This window comes from Saccopteryx bilineata, chromosome 2 (genome assembly GCF_036850765.1).
Source record: "Saccopteryx bilineata isolate mSacBil1 chromosome 2, mSacBil1_pri_phased_curated, whole genome shotgun sequence".
Taxonomy (NCBI): domain Eukaryota; kingdom Metazoa; phylum Chordata; class Mammalia; order Chiroptera; family Emballonuridae; genus Saccopteryx; species Saccopteryx bilineata.
Genome location: NC_089491.1, coordinates 190719131 through 190746057, shown reverse-complemented (window position 1 = coordinate 190746057; position 26927 = coordinate 190719131). Strand labels below are relative to the sequence as shown.

The following is a 26927-nucleotide window of genomic DNA, read 5'->3' as shown; positions in this document are numbered from 1 at the left end:
ACAGGGACACTGACTAAACACCAAATAAGTAAATATATTAGGCTAATGGGAGCCAGTTTTTATTGTCAGAGAAAGGAATCACAAATATTAAAATTAACCAGGATGGCCCTGGCTGAATGGCTTGGTTGGTTGGCGCATGGTCTCAAAGTGCAGGGATTGCCGGTTCGATCCTTGTCAGGGCACATACAGGAACAGATGTTCCTGTCTCTCCTGCTCTCTCCCCCCCTCTCTTTCTCTCAAATCAATACAATAAACATTAAAAAAAAATTAACCAGGATGAACCCTATAGTATTGGCTGAAATTGGAAATAATCAATGTGAAATCATGGTTTTTAATATTGAACAGATAAGTATATATATTTATACATATATATATACACATCCACACATATTTTCTACCTGTGTTCACTAAGGCGGCTCAGGAATTGGGACATCCCAACAGCAATGAGCACACTTGTACCAGGTGCTGGTGGTTCCTAAACACCATTCTCTTCATAAAAGGAAACAGGGCTCCTTGGAGAAATGGCAGGTATCACAATGGGGAAAAGGAAAGTACAAGATGAGCCTGAAAAGTCTTATGCTAAAAAGTAAAGATGTATTCAAGAATGATGGGTCATGTCAAAAAAAATAGAAGCCTGGTCCTACTAGCCAAATAGGGGATAATTTTAACATGAAAATACATAAAAATGTTAATCTTTGAGTCCACACAGAGGATTTTTTTGTTTTGTTTTTTAGTATTTTTGCGAACTGAGAAGCCAGGAGAGGCAGACAGACTCTCACATGCGTTGACCGGGATCCACACGGCATGCCCACCGGGGCGATGCTCTGTCCATCTGGGGCGATGCTCCACTGCAATCTGAGCCATTCTAGCGCCTGAGGTGGAGGCCATGGAGCCATCCTCAGTGCCCGGGCCAACTCTGCTCCAATGGAGCCTTGGCTGCAGGAGGGGAAGTGGGGGGGGGGGGGGAGAGGAGGGTGGAGAAGCAGATGGGCACTTCTCCTGTGTGCCTTAGCCGGGAATTGAACCCAGGACTTCCATATACTGGGCCAAAGCTCTACAACTGAGCCAACTGGCCAGGGCTCACACTGAGATTTTTAAAAATAAAAAAATTTAAAGGTTTAATGAGGAATGAGGATATTTAGAATTTCAAAATGCCTCCACACAAAGTATGAATTACAAATGGGGAAAAGAAGATTATAGTGGAGAATTCTGGGACACATCATTATAATCAAGTATTCAAAGACAACAGTATCAGTAATGAAGTGTGAAGAAAACAATTAACCCAACAGCCCTCACACTACCCTTGGACAGAAAGGTCTGCTTGCAAGGATAGTTCACCATTAACTACTGGGAATTCGGATTTATAGAGTAATTCCACTATTCCTTTAATGAGAAGGATGTCTCAATGTACCAAAATTGTTTGGGCAAAAAATATAATTTATGCAGAACACTGGAGGGGTTAAGTATGTCTTGTATGACTTCACTGGGACAAAACTCTTGGGAGCTTTCCTTGTTGGCTGTGCTTTGTCACCTTTCCCTATAATAAACCTTAGCTGTGAACAAGACTGTGATACTGAGTCCTGAAAGTCTTTCTAGTGACTACCAAATTTGGAGTGGTCTTGGGGAAAGCCAACATGACACAAATCAAAACAGTGTGCCACTCAATAGGATACAATGAGAACACAGCATCACTTCTGTAAGATTCCCACCCAAAATATATAACTTGAGCCTAATTTTAGATGACGTGAGATAAACCCAAAGAGGGATATTCTAGTAAATTACTAACCTATAATTTTGAAAAGGGTTGAAATTATTAAAAGAAAAGACTAAGGCACAGTTACAAATGTAAAAGACTAAAGAGACATGAATACTAAATGCAACGTGTGGTTCTGGACTGGGCCCTCTTTTCTATGAAAGACACTATGGGGACATCCAGTGATACTAAAGTCAGGTCTATGATAACAGTAACAGGTCAGTGTTCCTTTCCTGACTTGGATGGACATGATAAATAGTAAAACTTCCCTATTGGTCGGAAATAGCTATTAAAGTGTCCCGGATCATAGGACATCACATCAGCACCTTACTTTCAAATGGTTTAGAGTAAAAAGGCACTCTTAGTAACTAACGTACCTGCAACTTTTCTTGAGTCTGAGATTGTTTCAAAATAGAAAAGAAAATAGGCCCTGGCCGGTTGGCTCAGTGGTAGAGCGTCAGTCCCGGGTTCGATTCCCAACCAGGGCACACAGGAGAAGTGCCCATCTGCTTCTCCACCCCTCCCCCTCTCCTTCCTCTCTGTCTCTCTCTTCCCCTCCCGCAGCCAAGGCTCCAATGGAGCAAAGTTGGCCCGGGTGCTAAGGATGGCTCTGTGGCCTCTGCCTCAGATGCTAGAATGGCTCTGGTTGCAACAGAGCAACGCCCTGGATGGGCAGAGCATCGCCCCCTGGTGAGCATGCCAGGTGGATCCCGGTCGGGTGCATGCGGGAGTCTGTCTGACTGCCTCCCCGTTTCCAACTTCAGAAAAATAAAAAAATTTAAAAAAAAAAAGAAAAAGAAAGTAACAAGGACAATGATAATGATGACGACGACTCCATTCCTTGGTACCAAACGCCTATCTTTATAGTAATAGACTAAAACAAGGTACAAAACCCTATATAGGAATTGCAGAAACTAGGGTGGGGCCGAGAAAAGTCTCTTTTCTCACCAAGAAAAACGTTTGCATAATCAAGAAAGCTCCAGAGCCAAGCACTCCAACTGTACTGGTGCATGTTTATTAAACTACCACTAAGTACAGAGAATCACTGAGGTACAGAGCTGAACATCATTTATCTAGTAATTATTTATTGAGTCCCGTTAGTAATAAAATTAAGAATTTTTATTCACTGTAAATTTTCATAGATAACTTTCAGCTAGAAAAGCCCGTCAACAACATCCACTGCCAATGAATTACTAAAAAAAAATCACAAAACACTAGTTACCGTTTGTGTGCTTCCTGTTTGCTGCGACACTCTTCACAGTAGTATTTGTATTCACTGCATAGAGTTTCTGTGTTGCTAAAACCCCTGTGTAAAATTCAAAATAAATTTATTTTGTCTACACCAGAAAATTATCTATGCATTTAGAAATACTGTAAAGATACTCTTTAAATTTCACGATGAATAACTCCATACTTACCTTAAACAGTGAGTAATTGATGTGTTTTGTTCCACGTCAACAGAAAGGTCTAAAAAATCTTCATCTTTGCTGCTTACCTGCAAAATAGGGAATTACCTTTGATTTTTTCAAATATCAGTAAACCACTATTCCAAATAATAGAATTAAATGCATTTTAATATTAGTAGTAAGTGTATGAAAAAGTATTTTCCCCCAAGTTCAAAAGAAAAGAACCTGATTTGGATTAAAAAACACAACAACAAAAAACAAACAAACATAAATAAACACTATATAAATAACTCTCATCATCTGTACAGGTAAAAGACCAAAGTATACCTGTGACTTGTTCTCTTACTGACACAGGCTAGTATGATGTGAAATTCCAGTCCGTCCCCAAGTCTTGGTGTTATTGTAAATCATGAAACAAACTGTACCACATACACTGGTTCTTAAAGACACAGGCAGGCCAACATTGACTGAGAATGCTGGGCAAAGGACATGACATCTGTATTGTTTTGTCATTCAAAATAATTTAGTCCAAAATGCCAAATCCCAATCTTCATTTATGACCTTTTATTTCTCAAAATAATCTAAAATAAATTTTTTTTACTTATGGACAAATCACCATATACAAATGGTTATTATTTTTCATTTGAATTGGATTAGACCAAAACTTTAGACATCAATTTTCCTTGGTATTCCCTCCTTCGGTGACTCTATGTCCAAGGTGATCATGCAATAACCCAATCAAGTAAATGCTTTCCTGTTTCAATACTGCAACACTGGTATTAAACTCAGTATCATTAGCTTGTGACAGCTGATATGACCATATATATTAGATACTTGTGCAAATATGAATAAACAGGAGTATGCGTATACATTGCAAGATAACTCATCTGGGTCTCAAAAGATTCAGTAAAAAAGAAGGGGTAAAAATGACAAGTAACAGGGAAAAGGGAACATGATGTGTTTAAGGAAAAATAATTAGCCCAGTGTAGTAGGAAAGTGGATAGGGTGACAAGAGCTAGTGTGGTGGAGGCAGGCTAAAGCCAGATCAGGCAGTTTAGTGTTTCTCAAAATGAGGTTTGTTGTTCTCAGACACTGTCTCAGGGGTCTTCATTTTAAATTTTAATTTTTATGGTAACATAAAAAATTTGACATACGGATGTTTTGAATCATCTGGATGTGTCTGAGTTACTATGTTTGTGTTCACAATTGTGTTGGTGCCGGGTGATCACCAAGTGGGGTGGCATTTCACTTTTAAGTATTTGTAAGCATGTCTAGTTATTGTTGGGCTGCTGTGTCCCAAGGTGAAGTCATACCCAGTACTTGGAAGATACAGGTCTAAAACTCAGTGAGCAAGTCTGACTGGGGAGTCATCAGCACAAGTGGTAATGAAAATGGAACATGATCCTCCCAAAATAGAGTAAGAGGCAGCCCAAAAGGAAACACTAAAGGATACCTACCGATAAAGTGTTAATGAAAGAAGAAAAGCCCCAAGTAATAGGTCCAAGAAGGAACAATGACAGAACAGGGAAGAACACCAGATGGAGGTGCTATTATAGAAACCAGCTTCCCACCAACTAGGACAGTAGTACCAAGTGCATTATTAAAAGTGTGCTGTCTTCTCCAGGAAGCCCATCCCAAACTTTCACAAACACTTCTCACTCCTACCTGGATTAGGTGTCTATTCTCTAGCTGCAGGGCATCTTGTACTTCCTTAAACCATAACACACTGTACTGGATTTGCCTGACTAGCTATTGATAGGATATCACCACTCTATGAGCATCTTAAGATCAGAATTATGTCTTATTCATCTTCCTCCAATCTCTACCCATCTTCTAACTGGCACAGTCGGCACTTAAATATTTGTGCATATCTTAATGAAGAAATGATATCAGTTTGGTACTAACGAACATCTCCTGAATCTGCAAAATAATAGCTTAGAAATATGAGAAAATATTCTCAATCCATACTCTTAATTCTTAGAAGGCTCTTTGCACATTGATATTATAGGGCCCAAGAGGGCCTACTGAAGAATGGGTAGACAGATCACTACATATTCATTACAAATCGAATTAATAAATATTTGAGCACTAACAAGGAAGGTTCTTAATACTTTCTCCCCATCCCCTAACACCCCCAGTCTACACAATCAACTCCAAAGTCCTCAGCATAACATCCCAAAGACTTCCACACATGGCCCCAAATCTATCTTGCCAGTTTCACTTATTACTGCATTTCTCAACATGCTAATAAGCAAATTCAAATTTTCTACTCCACTGAAGAAGGTTTAATTATATATATCTTCTAACACAGACCATATTCCATTATACTAAACATCAAGCAACTGCCAAATTCTCTGATTTACTCCTACTGTTCCAACTGAAATACTGCTCCAATAATTTGGCAATATGTTTTCTAAAGCTTAGAATTCAATTATTATAAAATTTTTCTTTATGAGATACATCAAAAAACGCATGTTAAAATAACTGAAGTAGAGAGGAAAGGGGGTGGTAGGAGAAAGAAGAGGGTAAAAGGGGGACAATAGAGACTTGACTTGGGGTGGTAAACGCACAATGCAGTGTTCAGATGATGTGCCATAGAACTGTACACCTGAAACCTATATAATTTTATTAACCAGTGTCAACCCAACACAGTCAATAAAAATAACTGAAGTTGATCAAACTGAATAAAGATTCAGACTGAGCCTAATCCTCAACATCAAACACATTATTGCAATTAACTGAAGGTTGCAGCAATGAACAAAGCACACTCCAAAGATATCCTTATTCTAACTCAAAAACATCATCACAGGCTGTTAATGCATTTAAGCACTCAGTCACACCTCCCTCACTTGATCTGAAAAAGGCTCACCAAAAACAATTTATTTAGAAAAGAGAATTTTATTTATTTTACTACTACGTCCTTAATTAAAATCAAGTATTAACAATGCTCATTCTGTAAGTACCAAGTTATAGTTTAAAAGATCAACCCATAAATACTCAACAGATCACTCACTGCTGTGGGCTATAATTTTTTTCAAACAAATGGTCTTGGAACACCCAGACATTCACATGCAAAAAAAAAAAAATTAGACATTGACCTTACACCTTTCACAAAAATTAACTCAAAATGAATTATAAAATGCAACTATGTAACTCCTAAAAGATTTAACATAGGAAGATATCTAGATGACCTTGGTTTTGGTCATCTAGATCAGTGGTCCCTAACCTTTTTTGGGCCACGGACTGGTTTAATGTCAGAAAATATTTTCACGGACCGGCCTTTAGGGTGGGACAGATAAATGTATCACATGACCGAGACAAGCTTCAAGAGTGAGTCTTAGATGGATGTAACAGAGGGAACCTAGTCATTTTTAAAAATAAAACATCGTGCCGGACCAGGCGGTGGCACAGTGGATAGAGTGTCAGACTGGGATGTGAAAGACCCAGGTTCAAGACCCTGAGGTCACCAGCTTGAGTGTGGGCTCATCTGGCTTGAGTAAAAAGCTTACCAGCTTGGACCCAAGGTCGCTGGCTCGAGCAAAGGGTTACTCGATCTGCTGAAGGCCTGCGGTCAAGGCACATATGAGAAAGCAATCAATGAACAATTAAGGTATCGCAATGAAAAACTGAAGATTGATGCTTCTCATCTCTCTCCATTCCTGTCTGTCTGTCCCTGTCTATCCCTCTCTCTGACTCTCGCTGTCTCTGTAAAAAATAAAAATTAGGCCCTGGCCAGTTGGCTCAGCGGTGGAGCGTCGGCCTGGCGTGGGGGGTACCTGGGTTTGATTCCTGGCCAGGGCACATAGGAGAAGCGCCCATTTGCTTCTCCACCCCCACCCCCCTCCTTCCTCTCTGTCTCTCTCTTCCCCTCCCACAGCCAAGGCTCCATTGGAGCAAAGATGGCCCGGGTGCTGGGGATGGCTCCTTGGCCTCTGCCCCAGGCGCTAGAGTGGCTCTGGTCGCGGCAGGGCGACGCCCTGAAGGGGCAGAGCGTCGCCCCCTGGTGGGCAGGGCGTCGCCCCTGGTGGGCGTGCCGGGTGGATCCCGGTCGGGCGCATGCTGGAGTCTGTCTGTCTGTTTCTCCCCGTTTCCAGCTTCAGAAAAATACAAAAAAATAAAATAAAATAAAAATAAAAAAATTAAAATTAAAAAAAGATAAAATAAAACATCGTTCAGACTTAAATATAAATAAAACGGAAATAATGTAAGTTATTTATTCTTTCTCTGCGGACCGGTACCAAATGGCCCATGGACTGGTACCAGTCCGTGGCCCGGGGGTTGGGGACCACTGATCTAGATACAATGCCAAAAGCATTTAAGAACACCAACATTTCCATGAAGAAAAAAATTGGACTTTACTAAAATTAAAATTGTAAAATTAAAATATTAAAAATGTCTGATTTGCTAAAGACATTGTTAAGAGAATGAGAAGACAGACTGCAGGCTTGGAGAAAACATTTGCAAAAGACATATCTAATATAGGAATAGTATCCAAAACATACATAGAACTCTTAAACTCAACAACAGAAACCACCTGATTTTAAAAATGGGAAAAAACCTGTAGACACCTCATCAAAGAGGATGTACTGATGGCAAATAGCATGTAAAAGATGCTCCACATCCTGCATGGTGGGTCCTGGAATGTCCCCCTGTGCCTCAGAGGGACATGGCAGCCAGCAAGTACATCTTTCCCCCTCTTCAAGTGTACACAGTATGCTTTAGTTTTTATTCTAACTATAAACAATAAACATAATGGTAGAAGAAGAAAAACAAAATAATATACCTCCCCGACCTCTTAGTTTCTTACAAGCTTAACTGAGACTTAATTTCCAGACAATGGTCTAAAGCACGGGTAGTCAACCTGGTCCCTACCGCCCACTAGTAGGCGTTCCAGCTTTCATAGTGGGCGGTAGTGGAGCAACCAAAGTATAAATAAAAAGATAGATTTAGGCCCTGGCCGGTTGGCTCAGCGGTGAAGCGTCGGCCTGGCGCGCGGGGAACCCGGGTTCGATTCCCGGCCAGGGCACATGGGAGAGGCACCCATTTGCTTCTCCACCCCCCCCTTCCTCTCTGTCTCTCTCTTCCCCTCCCGCAGCCAGGGCTCCATTGGAGCGGGGATGGCTCCTTGGCCTCTGCCCCAGGCGCTGGAGTGGCTCTGGTCGTGGCAGAGCGACGCCCTGGAGGGGCAGAGCATCGCCCCCTGGTGGGCAGAGCGTCACCCCTGGTGGGCGTGCCAGGTGGATCTCGGTCGGGCACTTGCAAGAGTCTGTCTGACTGTCTCTCCCGGTTTCCAGCTTCAGAGAAATGCAAAAAAAAAAAAAAAAGATAGATTTAACTATAGTAAGTTGCTTTATAAAGATTTATTCTGCCAAACTTAGTGAAAATCCAACATAAAGTACTTGGTAAGTAATTATGATTATATGCTTTAACTTGCTATAACTCTGCTTTATAAATTTTATAAAGTAAAGTTACTTCCCTACTTTATGAATCACCATTACTGTGGAACTGGTGGGCGGCGGTTAGAAAATTTTACTACTAACAGAGATACAAAAGTGGGCAGTAGGTATAAAAAGGTTGACTACTGTTCTAAAGCTTTCTAAACTGGAAAAAAAAAATCAGCTCAAACTGCAATACATATTATCCACACAGATATATTTTTAACACAGGTGTTCACATATGCATTATGAAAATGGCAGAGATACACTTTCCAACTGACAGATCTACCTTTAACATTTATCCTACACCTAAGAATTATAGCTTCCAAGTTTATCTCTCATACTTATCCTCAAAGAACTTTTATGATAATAAAAATTTCTTCCATATAGAATGTTACAGTATACTTACAGTTTCACAAGTAAGACATCTGGTTTCATTAGTTAATGTTCCCTGAAAAATTTCATGAACCCACGTTGGGTCCGGTGTGCTGTTGTTACTCCCACTGTCAATGTTGCCATTAGGTAGATGGCCATTTTGTTTTTCCTGCTTCCTCTCTTCTTGTAAAATATCAGCAATTGTATTTAGTAGGTAATTTAAGAACTCATGGGCATCTTGCTGCATGTAGTTATCAAAAAGCTCTAAAAATAAAAATATATTAGAGAATTAATAAGTTCATTAAAAAGCTAAATTAAAAAAAAAGATTATCTAAAAGTCCATCAGAACTAAGTAAAAATGTTTGGTAATGTTAGTAACTTACAAGAAATAAATATCTTTCACATTTCAAAATTATGACTGAATTTGGCAAAAGTTAAGATGAATGAGAATTTTTTTAAATAAAATAATACTAACTATCCTCATATATTTACATAATATAATGAGACAAGAAACAACTGCTTTTTTTTTTTTTTACAGAGAGAGAGTCAGAGAGAGGGATAGACAGGGACAGACAGGAACGGAGAGATGAGAAGCATCAATCATTAGTTTCTCGTTGCACATTGCAACACATTAATTATTCATTGATTGCCTTCTCATACATGCCTTGACCGCGGGCCTTCAGCAGATCGAGTAACCCCTTGCTCGAGCCAGCAACCTTGGGCTCAAGCTGGTGAGCTTTTGCTCAAACCAGATGAGCCCTTGCTCAAGCTGGTGACCTCGGGGACTCGAACCTGGGTCTTCCGCACCCAGTCCAACGCTCTATCCACTGCGCCACCGCCCAGTCAGGCAACAACTGCTTTTTATTAGTTCATCTAATCAATTATCCCACAAATATTACAACAGGACAAGAAGAAGGTGGACAACCTCATGCTGCTGTCAAGCCAAATGCATAAGAACCACACAGAAAATATGTCAAAATTATAAATGACTGAGCCATACAGCCCAGAGATTCTGATTTGGTAAGTCAGAGGTGGGGCCTGCAACCTGGACTTTCTAAAGCTCCTCCAGGTGACTCCAATGTGCACTCAGGTTTAAGAAATAATGGTATAAGGTATTATCTATACTCACAAAAATCAGGAGATATTTTATCACTTTATATTTATTTTGAAACACCCCCTAATTTTTGTGAGCAATATATTTAATCCAGATCATCTCTAAGAACCCTTGCAAATATGAGGTTTTATCACTCCAGGAAATATTATCTCTAGTTATACAATGAATAATTATAATGGAAATACTAACAGTTGCTAACACTAAATGCTTTATCCTATGCTTGACATTATACAACCCTAAAATCAAAGAATAAGGACTTCAGAGGCAGAACAATCTCATTTGATCTTAACAACCCTGTGAGACTATTACTTATGTTATTTTACAAATAAGGAAATGGGATCAGGGAGGGTAGTCACACTACCAAAACCAGCAGAGCCAATATTCAGACCAGGTAGTCAGACCCCAGCAAGTTGCACCCAGAGCTTACAGGGGAGCCAGACACACAGGCATCTGAGGCTTGGTCAACAACATGCTGAGGAATTACCTAGTCAGTGAACTGCATCTTCAGATCCTCAATGCACATTTAATAAATTACAGAAAGATTACAGTTTCCATTTTTTAAATAAAATACAAACATAGAAGAAAATTTAAGGAAAGTCTTTCTAAGATGAAAGGGACAAAAATGACATTTTAAAAGAGCTACAGACATGACTGCATAAAATTAAGTTCTACGCATTAGAATTCAAAGTTAAAAAGAAACAGTGTAATTTGAAAATTACTAACAGCCTCTACACACAAAAAGCTTATACAAAAGAAAACGCAAAGTGAGCAAAGGACTGAAATCAACAATTCATACAATCAAAATCCAAAAGGTTAAGAAACATGAGAAAACATTCAACCCCCACAGAAATAAAAAGTCTTGATTTTCCTATCTGTAAAATGGAATAACATCTTCCTTTGAAAGGTACTGTAAAATAAAATAGGAACTAGTTAAAGTGTTTCTCAGGGAGATATATGAAAAGAAAATAAAGCATGAGTATAATCTTGGTGTCAAGAAGACCAAGAATCACATTTAAGGTGCAAGACTATTTGGAGACATATACGGGTCCACCTCTCATCATCAAACAGCATAGGCAATTCAAACAGCATAGGCAATTTACTTAACCTCTAGCTGGACTGAAAATCAAATACAATATTATTAAGAACAAAATTGGAGCCAAGCTTCATTTTTCTGTTATAAATTTGTCCTGAGGGATATGATTAGCCTTAAAAAACTAAATTCCCTATGTTATTTTCAAGAACAATAAAAGCCCTAAATTCTATGAGTTACTGCTTTAGCCTACGCCCTACTGCATACGTGAACTTAACATCTAACTGATCTTTAATTTGGTATGCCATGAGTCCACTGGTTTTTGCCCACAATGGACAGTAAATCCAAAGCACTGTGACACTATTCCCACCTCCTGATCAAAGCAGAAGTTAACTGTACTACCCCAGACACCAAGACAGCCTGCATCACTGCAAAACCTCCTGGCCATGCACCCCATCTCTCTGAGATCAAGCCAAGTCATGCTTGGAACTCTCAGGTGGTTCTGCCAGTGGATCAGCCTAGGGCAGTGGTCGGCAGATTCATTAGTCAACAGCGCCAAATATCAACAGTAGAACGATTGAAATTTCTTTTGAGAGCCAATTTTTTAAAAAATTAAACTATATAGGTAGGTACACTGTTATTAACTTAATTAGGGTGGAGTACTCTTTGTGGAAGAGCCACACTCAAGGGGCCAAAGAGCCACATTTGGCTCACGAGCCACAGTTTGCCAACCAAGGGCCTAGGCCCAAGTTGAAACAACAGAAGTCAATTACCTTCAACCCTGCCTCCCAATACAATCTTCCATCCCTGAAACACTACCCTTCTCCTCAACCTGCCTCATGTCCCTACTACTCTCATTTACTCTACCTCATTTCCTTCCTCAGCCTAGGAACATTCTTCTTTCCCAACCCTTTATATTGTTCCTTCTAGGAAATGCTTTCTATTCGAAATTCCTCTCTGCAACCTTGGCATTATCTAGCTCCCTGCTGCCATTTCCAAACCACTAGCCCAGGGATAGTCAACCTTTTTATACCTACCACCCACTTCTGTATCTCTGTTAGTAGTAAAATTTTCTAACCGCTGCCCACCAGTTCCACAGTAATGGTGATTTATAAAGTAGGGAAGTAACTTTACTTTATAAAATTTATAAAGCAGTTACAGCAAGTTAAAGCAAGTGGGAATAAATCCCACTCCAGCTGAGTCAACTCTAGCTAACATAATTACTTACCAAGTACTTTATGTTGGATTTTCACTAAGTTTGGCAGAATAAATCTTTATAAAACAACTTACTATAGTTAAATCTATCTTTTTATTTATACTTTGGTTGCTCCGCTACCGCCCACCATGAAAGCTAGAACACCCATTAGTGGGCGGTAGAGACCAGGTTGACTACCACTGCACTATATTCTCATTTGTAGATAAACATTCACCCTCAAGCAAAAAGCTCTTAAGATCTGGCCATGCTACCTTTCCCCGTCCTATCTCTGTGTTCACTTGCCAGCCTCCCCTCACTGACCCACTGGTGGCCTAAGTAATGGTTTCTTTACCCAGCAGGACCCCTGCACCAGCCTTGTCACTTTCAGTGTATATGCAGCTTCCTTACATACACATGAACTCCTTAAAAATCAGATTTTTTCCCCTCTCTCACTCTCTACCCCAGGTCACAGATCTAAAACCACACATCTCGGGAGAGGACCAGAATGAAGATTTTATAAACACTGCCTATTTAAGGTGAGAACTGAATAATTCACTACAGGAGATGCTCACCTCTCCACAGTGACTCACTGCCCCAATCTATAGTCCCATTTCCTGCTGTTAAAATATTATAGCATATATCATACATGTTTTTTAAAATAGTTTTTCTGTAAAGCAAAACTGCAAATGTGTTGTTTATTAGACACTTGAAACATCTTTTTTTGGATATTCTGTGTTGCAACTTTATATTCACACAAATATAAAGACTGACTTGAAAGCACCAAAAAGAGATGCAAAGTAAACCAGAAAATACTCTTTACATGTTTTGTTGAAATATTAAAAGTAATATACAGTGTATTTCCTATAAAGAGTATTCTGAATATTCCAGAATCTTATACCACTTGAGAACAACCACCAAAAGTCTGAAAATCAACCAAAAGTTCATGAACATCCAAACAACATAACTATATGGCCTCAGGAAAATCCCTGTAAATTTGTTATACTTGGTTTTTAAAATATCAGTTGTCTTACAGTTTCCTTTCACCTCTGCTAAACAGCCTAACGGGAATGGTGGACTTCAAACTCGGTTTGAAAATTAAATACATTCATTCACTCATTCAACATATATTTAGTAAGCACCTACTATGTGCCAGGAACTGGATTATGTGCTGGGAATACAGGGGTGAACAAAAACAAATGGGTTCCCTCATCATGGAACTGATAGTTTAGTGGGAAAGACAAACAATTTCGGTATTAAATAAATGTATATAAAATGTATAAACTATTATAGTCCTGATATAGCTGCAACATACATGTGAAAAAAATGAAAACAAATTCACATAAAACAGCTTTCATGCTCTTTTGAAGGAAAAAAGACTGAAATGAATATAGGAAATTATTTTCTCAGTATATTTAGTAAGTATTATTTGTAAACAAGTAATGTTTCCTTATTTGAGGAAGACCAACACCTGAATACACACACACACACATTTATACTTGTATCTATCCCAGCACCTGAAACATTATGTGTGTCAGGTTCCTTGAGACCAGGACCCTTTCTATTTCATCCACAGCTGTATCCCCTGTGCTTGGAAGAGTGCCAGCCACAGAGAAGACAGACTTGACATTTTCTGAATGAATGAACAAACTAAGAGGAATAATAGGGGTGAAACAGTTAAAAACAACATGAGAAGAGTAAATATAGCCCAAAACAATAATCTGAACTATGTACATTACCAAGATCCAATAAGTCAGAGCCCAGCTGTAGATGCCATCTGATCTGATCCTCAAGGCCACTGGGAATAAATCCCACTCCAGCTGAGTCAACTCTAGCTAACATAATTAGATCACCAATCTGTGTTTTAATTCTTCCAAAATAATAGAAAACCTAGAGGAAGTTACTAACTTTAAACAGATGGCTTCATTTCTTACTAGGATCACTGCAGCAATCTCCTGGCTGATCTCCCTCTTCCTCATCTGCCCACCCCCCTCATTCCCACCAAGCGGCCGGCCAACCAGCAGCCAGAGGGCTTATGCAGATCTGAACATATCGCCTGCCCATCTGCCTCTGTACAACCCTCAATGGCTTCCTATAACTTTCAAAATTAAAACCAAGCTCTAGGTCTTGCCTTTCTCTAACTTTATCTTCATCTTACCACACAAATTCTCTTAAAGTCCTTTAACATTCTGAGCAACTGCAATTTTTGTTCTATCTGCTTAAAACAATTTTGCCTCAGGTCTTCAAACGGCATGTTTCTCACTTCAAATCTCTGATCTAACACCACTTTTCAACTCCTTCATTCTCCATCTCTTTTCCCTGGTTTATTTTTCATCAGTCCCCACACAATGTATGACATAATTGTTTTCTTGTTTGTCTTCTCCACTAGCGTGCCAACTCCTTGAAGATAGAGGCTTTCTCTTATTTCTATATCTCTAGTTCTGCACAGTGCCTGGCACACAGTAGGAAGTAAATATATCATAATAAATTCAAACATTCAGCTAATCTCCCATCACCAAAGGTAAGATGCACGGAGCACGTGTGATCACAGTGTACTTGGGAGCATGTGCCACAACCCTCTTACCCTATGACTGGGTGACACAAATTAAGGTTTTTTTTGTTGTTTTTTTTTTGTATTTTTCTGAAGCTGGAAACGGGGAGAGACAAGTCAGACAGACTCCCGCATGCACCCAACCGGGATCCACCAGGCACGCCCTGGGCGATGCTCTGCCCCTCCGGGGTGTCATTTTGCTGCGACCAGAGCCACTCTAGCGCCTGGGGCAGAGGCCAAGGAGCCATCCCCAGCGCCTGGGCCATCTTTGCTCCAATGGAGCCTTGGCTGCGGGAGGGGAAGAGAGAGACAGAGAGGAAGGGGGGAAGGTGGAGAAGCAAATGGGCGCTTCTCCTATGTGCCCTGGCCGGGAATCGAACCCGAGTCCCCCGCACGCCAGGCTGACGCTCTACTGCTGAGCCAACCTGCCAGGGCCACAAATTAAGTTTTAAAACTTCATTACTAAAATTAAAAGATTCTTTCCAAAAGATATAAAAATAACTAGTTATATGAGGTCCTAGCAGTTTAAAAATATGGAGCTAATATCTATTGACAACATAAAATGAAGTTTTTAGCATAACATTGAAGAAAACTGATTTAAGAAGAACAGTATAACAGTGAAAGTTAGTGGATATATGGAAATGGGCAACATTTTTATTGCAGAGATTTAAAACAAACTGGCAAACAAAATCTCAGAAGGAAAGTCATACAATGGATAACTATGAAATTAAATTCTCTTTGATTTGTATGCTCTTCTCTGAGAAAAAATTCAAAAGACAAAAAATATTTCAAAGCATAGTTACAAATTCTAAAGCATCAAAATAATAAAAACGCTTTTCTATTTATTAACTACTGTGTCTGAAGTATAGAAACATGAAACAAAACTTAGGCGATGGGTCTAGAATATTTATTCTGGAATCAGTATCATTCAACAAAATATTCAGAAAATATTCAATAATTGAAATATATTAAACTCTTTTTTTTTACCAGTTTTGAGAAGCAGACATATAAAGCCATGTTAACCACACAGAACTTTCAAAACACAGTAACTTGAACTGTGTTCAACATGAGAGTCAATCTAAAATTTAAAAATATCATTGCACACTTACAGAGCATGTTATAGACTGCACGCATGTATTTTCCCCTCCTCAAATTCATATATTGAAACCCTGATCCTCAATGTGATACTACAGTGTGTCCGTAAAGTCATGGTGCACTTTTGACCAGTCACAGGAAAGCAACAAAAGATAGAAATGTGAAATCTGCACCAAATAAAAGGAAAACTCTCCCAGTTTCATACCTATTCAGTACAGTTCAATGTGGGCTCCCACAGATTTTTTAGGGCTCCTTAGGTAGCTATCCCATATAGCCTCTACAGACTCATCACTGACTGATGGAGAACGGGGTTTCTCCACCAAACTACCGGTTTCCTTCAACTGCTTATCCCACCGAGTAATGTTATTCCTATGTGGTAGCGCTTCGTTATAAATGCGCCGATATTCACGTTGCACTTTGGTCACGGATTCAAATTTAGTGAGCCACAGAACACACTGAACTTTCCTCTGTACCGTCCACATCTCAACTGGCATGGCCATGGGCTGCTCTGCTGTATACACGGTGTTACATCATCATCTGTGCATGCGCACATGCTGCCACATCATCCTACAGAAACTGGGAGGGTTTTCCTTTTATTTGGTGCAGATTTCACATTTCTATCATCTTTTGTTGCTTTCCTGTGACCGGTCAAAAGTGGACCATGACTTTACGGACACACTGTATTTGGAAATAGGGCCTTTGGAAGGTGGGTTAGGTCTCGAGAGCTGGATCAGTGCCCTTATAAGGAGAGAGCCTCCCTCCCACAGCAGCCCCTTTGTGACAATACAGCAAGAGGATGGCCAGCTGTCTAGAAACGAGGAAGAGGGCACCCATCAGACACGGAATCTGCCAGCACCTTAATCTTGAATTCCCTAGCTTCTAGAAATGTGAGAAATACATATATTATTGTTTAAGCCACGTAGGCTAGACTAGAGTATTTTTGCTACAGCAGCTCAAACTAAGACAAAGCACATGCAATATATTAAACAATGTCAAGAAAAATGTACTGTTCAATGAAAAAGAAAATAATGTGTGTTCTGTGTGAGTTTCATATTTCTGATGGTGACCATTTCTAAAATACCGACAGAAATCACTAAGAAAAAAGAGCATATACGATTATGCACATGAATTTTCTACAAGGATAATTTTTAAAGTCTTATAGCAATACATACCTAAAAAGAATGAAAATACTTGAGTCACTCAGTTCACATTCTAACAGTTAGATTTAGCTTTCTTAAAAACACAAGATACTATATACATCTGTAATTTAAGAAAGTAAACATTTTTTAACTTTCATCAGAGAAACACACAAAAAAGGATAAATTTTTATAAGCAATTAATCAACTACTCTTTTTTTTTTTTGCATCTGGAGAAAATGAACAAAATCTTTACCATGCATATCAGATGCAAGAATAACAGCTATACAGCCCTATTACTCCAACATCTTAGGTTTTAAAAAATATGATATGACGTAGGCTTATCTCAATTTAAGTGCTAATGAACCGTGTCAAGTGAGCTAAGGGCAGATTGGTGTATTTATTAACCAAACTCAAAGACTTCCCAAATCATGTTTTTGTGGGTACCTTTCTCTTTGACAACAAAATTAAACTAAAAATACTACTCAATTTCATACCTACAATAATTGAAATGCCCACCTTAAACAAAACCCAAATTCTACATGTTATTTAAATTCCACTGGAGTTATTTGAGGCAGCATATGATATTAAATAGAACACCAGGCTTACAAATCAAGGAGAAGTGTGGAACCCTGACAAGTTACCTTAAGTTCTCTGAGCCTGTCATCTCGTGTAAAATGTAACCATGTCTAACTTATGGGCTTTCTGTAAAAATTAAACTAAAAATATTTTAAGAGAGAAAGAGGAAGTGGAGTTTGATTAGTAACTATTTTTAAAAGGAGGGATGACTAAAGCTACCTATCCTAAGGCAGAAAGTTTGATTTATTGTTCCGGTTCTTTCTGTCCCTAGGCTGTGACTCCTGGTAAGGCTTTTAGCTTGTTTTTTTTCATGGCTAAAATGGAGAAAATATGCTCTATACATCAGACTACTGTAAAGGATCAAATGAGTTAAAAACATAAAAGCATTACAAAAACAACACATGAACACTAATGTGAAAAAAAAAAACTTCTTTCTTGATAAAAAGGCCAACCAGGCAAATAAAAAGAGAGAAATAAATTATGATTTCTTATTTCTCGGCATATATAGAGTCTGACCTGTGTATAACACACTTCAAACATAATCACAGCTCATATTAATTATTGCTTGACTATCTCCTCACTAAAGTAGCCTTCCTTAAAGATGGGAACAACATTCCTGTGATTCTTCAATGTCTAACAGATCACGTGGCATAGAGAAGATGCTCGGGCCATGCTTGCTGAACTGCAGTGTGCTCTATTTAACTTTTCTGTTATGTAAGCAATACATTCAGAAGTGAAAGGATTACCATTTTCTTTCCGTAATCTTGTTATGAACTTCTTGGGGGGTATTACTCCAACCTTTTTCTTCTGGGTGGCTATGCTATGGAACAGATCTGCTAAGCACGTAAGAAGGTTCTCCTTCTTCCTAGGTTGACTCTTGTATGCTAGAACTTTTTCCCGAAATGGACGACAAAAATAAAGTGCTTGAAGAACTGAATTGCAGTAGCAGGTATTCCCAAACTAGAATAGAAAAAAAAATTTTTTTTGGTTAAATTTAGGACAACACATTTTAAAGAGAATTTCCATGTGTACAGTTGAGAGAAGAGAAAGAGAAAGGGTATTTATGATCCCCGTAAGTTAAAATGTATCTGAGAATAATTATTCTGATTGCAAATAAGCCATTTTAACATTAGACACATGCTCTAGGCATCCGTTTCAAGTTAAAATTGAAGGAAAAGATATGCAGTAAATCTAGCCTTTCCAAAAACTGATTTAAAGAATTATATAGTTTGAATGAATAGTAAGATTAGCTAAGGCTTCAGATTATTATCTTGAATAATTTTGTTCTTTCAAAAATCCTCATTGTTATTAATAGTATATTAATGGGTTGTATACTATGCATTTTATATATTATACATTTAAAATATAACTCAAAAATTCTTTAAAAATACAAAAGTGAAGTAAGTATGTGTGTGTGTGTCTGTGCGTGTGTGTGTGTGTGTGCGCGTGTGTGTTTAAATCAGGGCCACGCAAAACTGAACAAAAACAAATAAAAAAAAAAGAAAAAACAAGATCCTCTGCAATATTAGATTAAAAAGCATCAATATGACAACCTAACAACCACTGAAATTCCAGGTTACTTATTCTTGATCTAGCAGAAAGAAATGAACTCTGAACTCCGGCCTGAGTTATATCTTGAACTACGAATCTATCTGTTATTGGCCATATAATCTGGAATATGTCACTATACCTTACTGTATTTCAATTTCCTCCTCTTTAGGAAAAATAATCCCACCTTACAGAGAAAATGACACATAGTTTGATAAATATTTACTGTCTTCCTTATGCCTTCCCACCAATAAAACAATGGCTCCCAAAGCCAGCTGATAAAAACACCCAGAAGTCAATAAATGAGGGCTTGGGGAGTACCTTTGATACTATAAAACAAGAATGGTAACAATTCTCAGAGTACTGCCGGGGTGGAATTACATACATAGTAACTTCAAAAGGCTGGAAAATGTAAACTGTATGTCCAAAATAATGTATGTTTGCTTATATTTAAAAACCAGGGAGGATAAATTAAAAGCTAATGAAAATAGTGATTTATAGAAAATGGAAGAGTAGAGAGAAATGAAAATGAGATTCCTGTGAAGATACATTGCTATAAAAAATTTACTTTGTATCCATTTTTTAAAAACTAAATGAAAAATAGAGAAAAAGAAATCCGAAAACTGGAAAAAAAAAAATAAATGAAACCAAATGTGTATCAAGTTGGTGGCAGAAAAGAATTACTTCAAGCAACTTTAAAACAGAATTCTTACTACACATATCACATAAAAATACAGTCTAAGAATAAAAAATAACAAAAAATCAAACAGCATTCAGTAATCACATTGTTAGAATTAATCTATTGATATTCTTTTTTATAGTACAGATATATTGTAGGGCAAAGCAAGTAAGGAATTATGTTAATATCCTTAGAAACCAAAACTTTTACTGTGAAAGAAAAGGTACTAATACAAATCATAGAGTAGAAGCTCTATAAACTTAAATTAGAATTAGAAATATCAGCATAAACTCATGCCTGTTGTGTGTTCTCCAGGTCTGTCCATGGAAGAGGCCCAGCAGCAATAAGCTTCCCTGCATGTACTGTAGCCGCTAAAAACCTTTTCCCACAAAAAGGAACTAGGACACCATGCGGGAGGAGGGGGGGCAGTGGGATGCAAGGTCTGGAAAATGCACAATGTACAAGATTGGCCTAGAGAATCTTTTAGTGAGAATACAGAATCCAACTTGCATCAGGAAAAATTACCACAATGAATGAAAAGTACATCAACTATATAAAAATATATCAATAACAACATTAAAAAAACCCTTCATTAGTGTCCAATGGAGGTTGGAAACTAACATATAAAAGGAAAGTAAGTTTTATCTTGCCTTTCTTATAAGAACTTTATTTAGGAGGCACTAAATAGTTAATCAAGGAAGTTCCTGTTTATAGAATAATTCCAGCTAATAAATTCAGAAAAAATGAATTGGTAATAATAGATTAGGCAAAAATTATCAATGGATACTAAGAACATTAGGTTAAAGGTTGCTAGGGAACTTTAAAATGGAGGGCTCAGACCTGAACCCCCAATGCAGTCCAGCATCATTAAAAATGAACCAAACTTTTATGCCTCATGATGTGATACACCAAGAAATACATAGCTTCTCCTATGAAGTATTCTTGTCTTACAAAACAAAATCACTACACTTTTTTTGAAGGATCTAGATGTAATTACTGATTTAGAAGAAATTCAGAAATAGAGGAACAAGTTAAACAATATTACAAAAACAGGAATGAGGGACAAGAGACCCTGTGGGGATATGACTTTTCCAAATTCATATTGTTAATCAGAGCCAAGAACTGATTTACAGAGGCAGATGGTTTAAAGGCTTTCTGGAGAAAAGCTAAAATAAGTGTATGATCATGATGCATTAGTATTACTGATTATAAATATAACTATGAATATATTTCAATAAAGTTTAACCTGGAGCTAAGGACACCCATTACTCAGGATTAGTCTGAAAAATATTAATATTTGTTCCACAGGCTAATGATTCTAATGACCTACAAACTCTGGCTTCTGCCAATTGAAGAAAAGATGTGATCTCTGTAATTTGGACATTTTTATTAAAGAATAAGCAACAGGGAACTCTAACAACATCCACAGAGGAGGTAGATGAAAACAAAAGACAACATCTCACAGTCTATTAGAAAATTTTATAATCAAGTTTGATCTACTCATTAAAAAAATCACAAGAAGCAAATGGGATAGGCTGAGGAATAAGCACAAGACTATATTTTGTACAGAATGCTAAAAGTCAGTCCCTTGCTCATGTTCTGAATATAAAGCAAAAGGTAACATTATAATCAATTCTTTGAGGTTTTCTAGTATGGTCTTTTACTTACCTTCAGCAATCCCACTAACGAAACATTAAAGGTTAAAATATTTCTCCAAAATATGCTAACTTTAACCTTCTCCTTCAATTTCCTTGATTTTTAATAATAACTTTCATTCACATTCCTAAAACATAAAATTATATCCTTCAAGTAAATACTCATGCAAAAAAAGTGCCTGGGATGATTTCCTCTACATTCTGTTTCTGAATGCTCAATTCTGAAAAAGAAAAAGAAAGTCTTTAGGGTTGAAACTTACCCTGTGTTTTCTCAATTGGTTATGACAATCAAAAGTATGATAAGCCTGACCAGGCGGTGGCGCAGTGGATAAGCGTCAGACTGGGATGCGGAAGACCCAGGTTCGAGACTTTGAGGTCGCCAACTTGAGCGTGGGCTCATCTGGTTTGAGCAAAAATTCACCAGCTTGGACCCAAGGTCGCTGGCTCAAGCAAGGGGTTACTCAGTCTGCTAAGGCCCGCGGTCAAGGCACTATGAGAAAGCAATCAATGAACAACTAAGGTGTTGCAACGCGCAACGAAAAACTAATGATTGATGCTTCTCATCTCTCTCCGTTCCTGTCTGTCTGTCCCTGTCTATCCCTCACTCTGACTCTCTCTCTCTCTCTGTCTCTGTAAAAATAATAAAAGTATGATTAGACTTAAAATCAAAGGAAACAATTTTAAAAAATCATTGATTTTTTTCAATTGCATATTGAACACAATCACCTATCCTTGCTTTCTATAATGACTTTTCCCCAACATCCTAAAAGAATGCCCCTCTACAAATATTTTATTATATCCTCATCGATAAGATCATTTAAGCACATATTCCTAATATATAGATTATAAATCATTTATGTATTTCATTGTGTACACTACATATGTAACAAATGTGATTAAGATAAAGTGACTTTCTTTTCACTAAAAATTATTAATATTTAATTGAAAGCAATGTAACTAGAGTATGCTATTTTGGTAAACTGTGGTTTATAGATTTTAATACAGTGATTTGATAGTCTGGATTATTTGGGTATGTGGTTTGAATGACTATCAAAGTTGTTACACATGGAGATCCAAACAGAAAAGAGTATCTTTGATGGCATTTACTTCCTAAACTATAGTACAGTAATGCCTCGGATTTTGTTGACTTCGGTTATCATCTGTTTCAGTTTTCCTCGATTTTTTTCCAGGAGAAACTTGTCTCAGATTTCGATAGTGCCCATGTGACCTTGCGGCTAATTCTGCGAAAACAAAGGGAAAACCACACGTTCTGCTCAGTGTGGCGTTGTTTCTCATCATGAGAGCATCACTCCGTGTGCCTAGCCAAACAATTCCACTGCTTTCCAGAGTATTTTGTGCTTTTTTATTGATTGCGAGTGCTAATACTACAATTACATGTAAGTGATTACTGCAGACAGTAATTGGATTTACACTGATTCATATGGAAATAATTGCCTTGGTTTTTGTCCGTTTGGATTTCTCCAACTGTTTTCGGACATCAGCAAAAACCGAGGTATCATTGTACTAACTTTTCAATCTATCAAGTCTGTTTGCATTCATCCAGGGAATACAGCCTGGTAAGCAAGTGCACCTAAAGCACGAGCCAAACTGTCTCGGTTCAAGTATGGCTCTACTACCTGACCTTGGGAGATTATCAAGCCTCTCTGTTTCAGCTTCCCACCTCTAAAATGGGGTTTAAGATAGCACCTACCTCTTAGAATCTTGTAAAGAATTAAACAAATAATCTTTAATTAGCACTCAGAATAGTTTCAAGCACATTATTAGTTACCTTTAAAACAACCTTTTAAAGACATTTGCCCATTATGAAGAATTAGATTAACTGAAATTAGATCATATAATCTCTAAACTTGTATTTAAATTATACTACATTGCAACAGCAAAAACGAGTAAGAGAGGGTGATACTGTCATCTCTTTGGCACTACTGGACTTGAAACAACACAGACCCATTTCACACAGGGTTAGAGCAAGGATGCCAGTACCACCCATTTATTAAGAATTGTAATGCTTAATCTACCGTTCATTTTTAGATAAAAATGTTATAAATTCTAATATTTTCTGCCCTGGCCGGGTTGGCTCAGCGGTAGAGCGTCGGCCTAGCGTGCGGAGGACCCGGGTTCGATTCCCGGCCAGGGCACACAGGAGAAGCGCCCATTTGCTTCTCCACCCCTCCGCCGCGCTTTCCTCTCTGTCTCTCTCTTCCCCTCCCGCAGCCAAGGCTCCATTGGAGCAAAGATGGCCCGGGCGCTGGGGATGGCTCTGTGGCCTCTGCCCCAGGCGCTACAGTGGCTCTGGTCGCAACATGGCGACGCCCAGGATGGGCAGAGCATTGCCCCCTGGTGGGCAGAGCATCGCCCCTGGTGGGCGTGCCGGGTGGATCCCGGTCGGGCGCATGCGGGAGTCTGTCTGACTGTCTCTCCCTGTTTCCAGCTTCAGAAAAATGAAAAAAAAAAAGAAAAAAAAAAAAAAAAAATTCTAATATTTTCTTCCCATACCCCTAAGATTATCTTAGAGACTATTGACTTTAACATTATGCCAACAGTATTACCTTTAAAAAATGTTTTAAAATGTTGAAATGCTCTACTGTCCCCCATGCTATAGGTTGCTGATGGTGTCTCTCTTGTTAACATCCCCCTAAAGACAGGCCCTTTCTTGGGACCGCAGTTTGTTTACGAGGCCCTGTCTGTAACACTACACCTCACACTGCCTGACCCAAAACCCTCACACTACAGCCACATGGACCTAATCCAAAAGTGTCCTTCCACATGTCGGTGGACAGCTATTACCCATGAACACACACTCTTACTCCACTGTCTCAGGCTTCCTTCTAGGAACTGAATTTTCTAGGCAAACTCTGTAGGCTGTCAATCACAGAGCCTTTTACAGGTTGGGCACTTGATCCAATCTAGCCAGAGTTCTTTGTCAAGTTTGATATTACTGGTCTCTGGGATTTCTGCTAAAATAAACCTCAAGTAGCCTATAAGAGACATTTGCCTAATCAACTTCATAACCCACAAATGGAAAGTTTCATTTTATTTCTCTCTCCTCCATAATGGCCCCTGTTCCCTGGATCCAGAATTCCAACAAATGACTACTAGCAATTCCCACTAACTAGCCTTTCATAAGAATGTCTAGGAAAACAACCATCATTTTATAACAAAGATCTGGGGAGAAATCACATTCCATAGTAGCCTCACAAAGATTTATTGAGCTCAGCCTACTTGTGAATTAGGGCTTATTGTATTAGAAAACGAATATAGAACCATACAATAATATGACAAGGAAAAGACTGTTAAAATATATTGACTGCACAAAAAGTAAGAAATACTATTAATTTAAATCACTCTCTACTATCAACTACTAAAGTAAGTACTCATCGGCTACAAAAAATAGGGGGAACCCTGGCCAGTTGGCTCAGTGGTAGAGCGTCGGCCTGGTGTGCAGGAGTCCCGGGTTCGATTCTTGGCCAGGGCACACAGGAGGAGCACCCATCTACTTCTCCACCCCTCCCCCTCTCCTTCCTCTCTGTCCCTCTCTTCCCCTCCCGCAGTCAAGGCTCCATTGGAGCAAAGTTGGCCCAGGTGCTGAGGATGGCTCCATGGCCTCTGCCTCAGGCACTAGAATGGCCCTGGTTGCAACAGAGCAACGCCCCAGATGGGTAGAGCATCGCCCCCTGGTGGGCATGCTGGGTGGATCCTGGTAGGGCGCATGTGGGAATCTGTCTGACTGCCTCCCTGTTTCCAACTTCAGAAAAATACAAAAAAAAAAAAAAAAAATAGGGGGAAAGGCAATATGGTTTATCAAAGGAAAATAATTTGTTTTCAAATAATTTAGCGGATTATATAAACAGCTGGCAGGAAAATAGGTTATTCTACATCAAGAAAAAGCTTCCAAGGGTTTCTCTGCCCCCTCAGGATTGTTTCTGATCCTTACACCACGCCAGCATTTCTCCTGGCTTCCAGTAACATCAAGAATATTAAAACATCCACACAAGATAAAGCAATAGGAAATCCCCATTCTATGTATCATGCAGGTTAATTGTGATAAACCTCATGCCACCTCACACTAGCAGTGTAGCTCAGTTAGATACATCAGGGTTGCAGGTTCAATTCCCAGTAAGGGCACATACAAGAATCAACCAATGAATGCATAAGAATAAGTGGAACAGCAAATCAATGTCTCTCTCTCTCTAAAAAAAATCAATCAATAAAAAAAATCACATTTCAAAAATGAAAAAGAGCAAACTACCATAAAAGCTATTATTCGTAAAAAATATTCCTCTAAAATAAAAATATTTGCAACTGAAAATAATGGAAAATAAATTATCATGAACAATGTTACAGTAACCACACTGTAAAATTTCTGCTAGGTTAATTAAACTGTGGTTATTTTTATTCTATTTAAAAAATAGTCTATTTTTCTAACTGCCCAAATATATGTATTGTTCCCCAAAGGCAAGTGCTACTGTGTGATTCTATTACTCCACAGGTAATAAGGGCTCCAATCAGGCAAATCTAATAGGAACTCTTTTCAGTACGTATATTTTTTTAATAAAAGCAATTAAAATAAACCTAGAAACACAGCTGAGAACAGACTGATGAAAAGAAAAAATATATATATATGTGCTTCATTTTAACAAAATCCAATGGTTTAGAAAAGATTAACCACAAAGTTTCTTAAAGCAGCTACATTCCAGGTTTGTTTGCAACACTAACTACTTGGCAACTAGGTACAGAGACAGATAATAATAATAATAGTAATAATAATAATAAAGCTGAAATGTTGATCTCTGAATTAATTAAGCCAGCCTTTTCGACCCCCAAAAACCCCAACCTTAATTTTTAAGAAACTCTCATAGTGTGTTAACTCTAATAATAAAAAAGGAGGAGGGGACCAAGAAAGAAACTGAAGTGATCATTTAAGAGTGGAAAAATAGGACTTACAGAAAAAGGTTAAAGGTACAGAATACAATCACCAAGTAGCCTGAAGTACAAATCACAGAAAAGTTCATCACTATTCTAGGTCTGTTGCATCTACTCTGTCCACCAATTTATTTCTGAGCATAATTCAATTGTTCATCAATCTTTCCCAGCTGGAGTGCTGGCTACCTTAGAGATCTCAATTCTTCATCATAAGTCGGAATAGAGAACATATAAACTATACCTCTACTCAACAAATCAATCTTCAGAGGGAATGGATAAAGACAAAGCTCCTTCTGATGGTCTTTCGTGATCATGGTATCTCCCCTGCCAGGTAAGTATCCTCTGATGGTCTTTTACTAACTTTACTCCCTTCTGCTTCTCTTGATTTTACTGAATTTCAGTTACTCAGCTTCAAGGAGAAGCATAAAAACTACCTTT

General features: G+C 38.4%; 1 protein-coding gene across 4 annotated transcripts in view; it reads right to left on the bottom strand.

Annotated features, from left to right (window-relative positions):
- USP12 (ubiquitin specific peptidase 12) overlaps positions 1 to 26927 on the bottom strand; it is a 127679-nt gene that overhangs the window by 12950 nt on the left and 87802 nt on the right. For 2 of the 4 annotated variants that reach the window (XM_066258972.1, XM_066258971.1), the window contains exons 3-6: positions 18413 to 18626; positions 9004 to 9233; positions 3172 to 3248; positions 2976 to 3059 (exon numbers count right to left, since the gene is read on the bottom strand). In XM_066258972.1, the coding sequence (XP_066115069.1) occupies positions 2976 to 3059; positions 3172 to 3248; positions 9004 to 9233; positions 18413 to 18626 (605 nt within the window). The remainder of the gene's footprint in view (positions 1 to 2975; positions 3060 to 3171; positions 3249 to 9003; positions 9234 to 18412; positions 18627 to 26927) is intronic. The other 2 variants (XM_066258973.1, XM_066258974.1) reach the window with 1 other exon arrangement.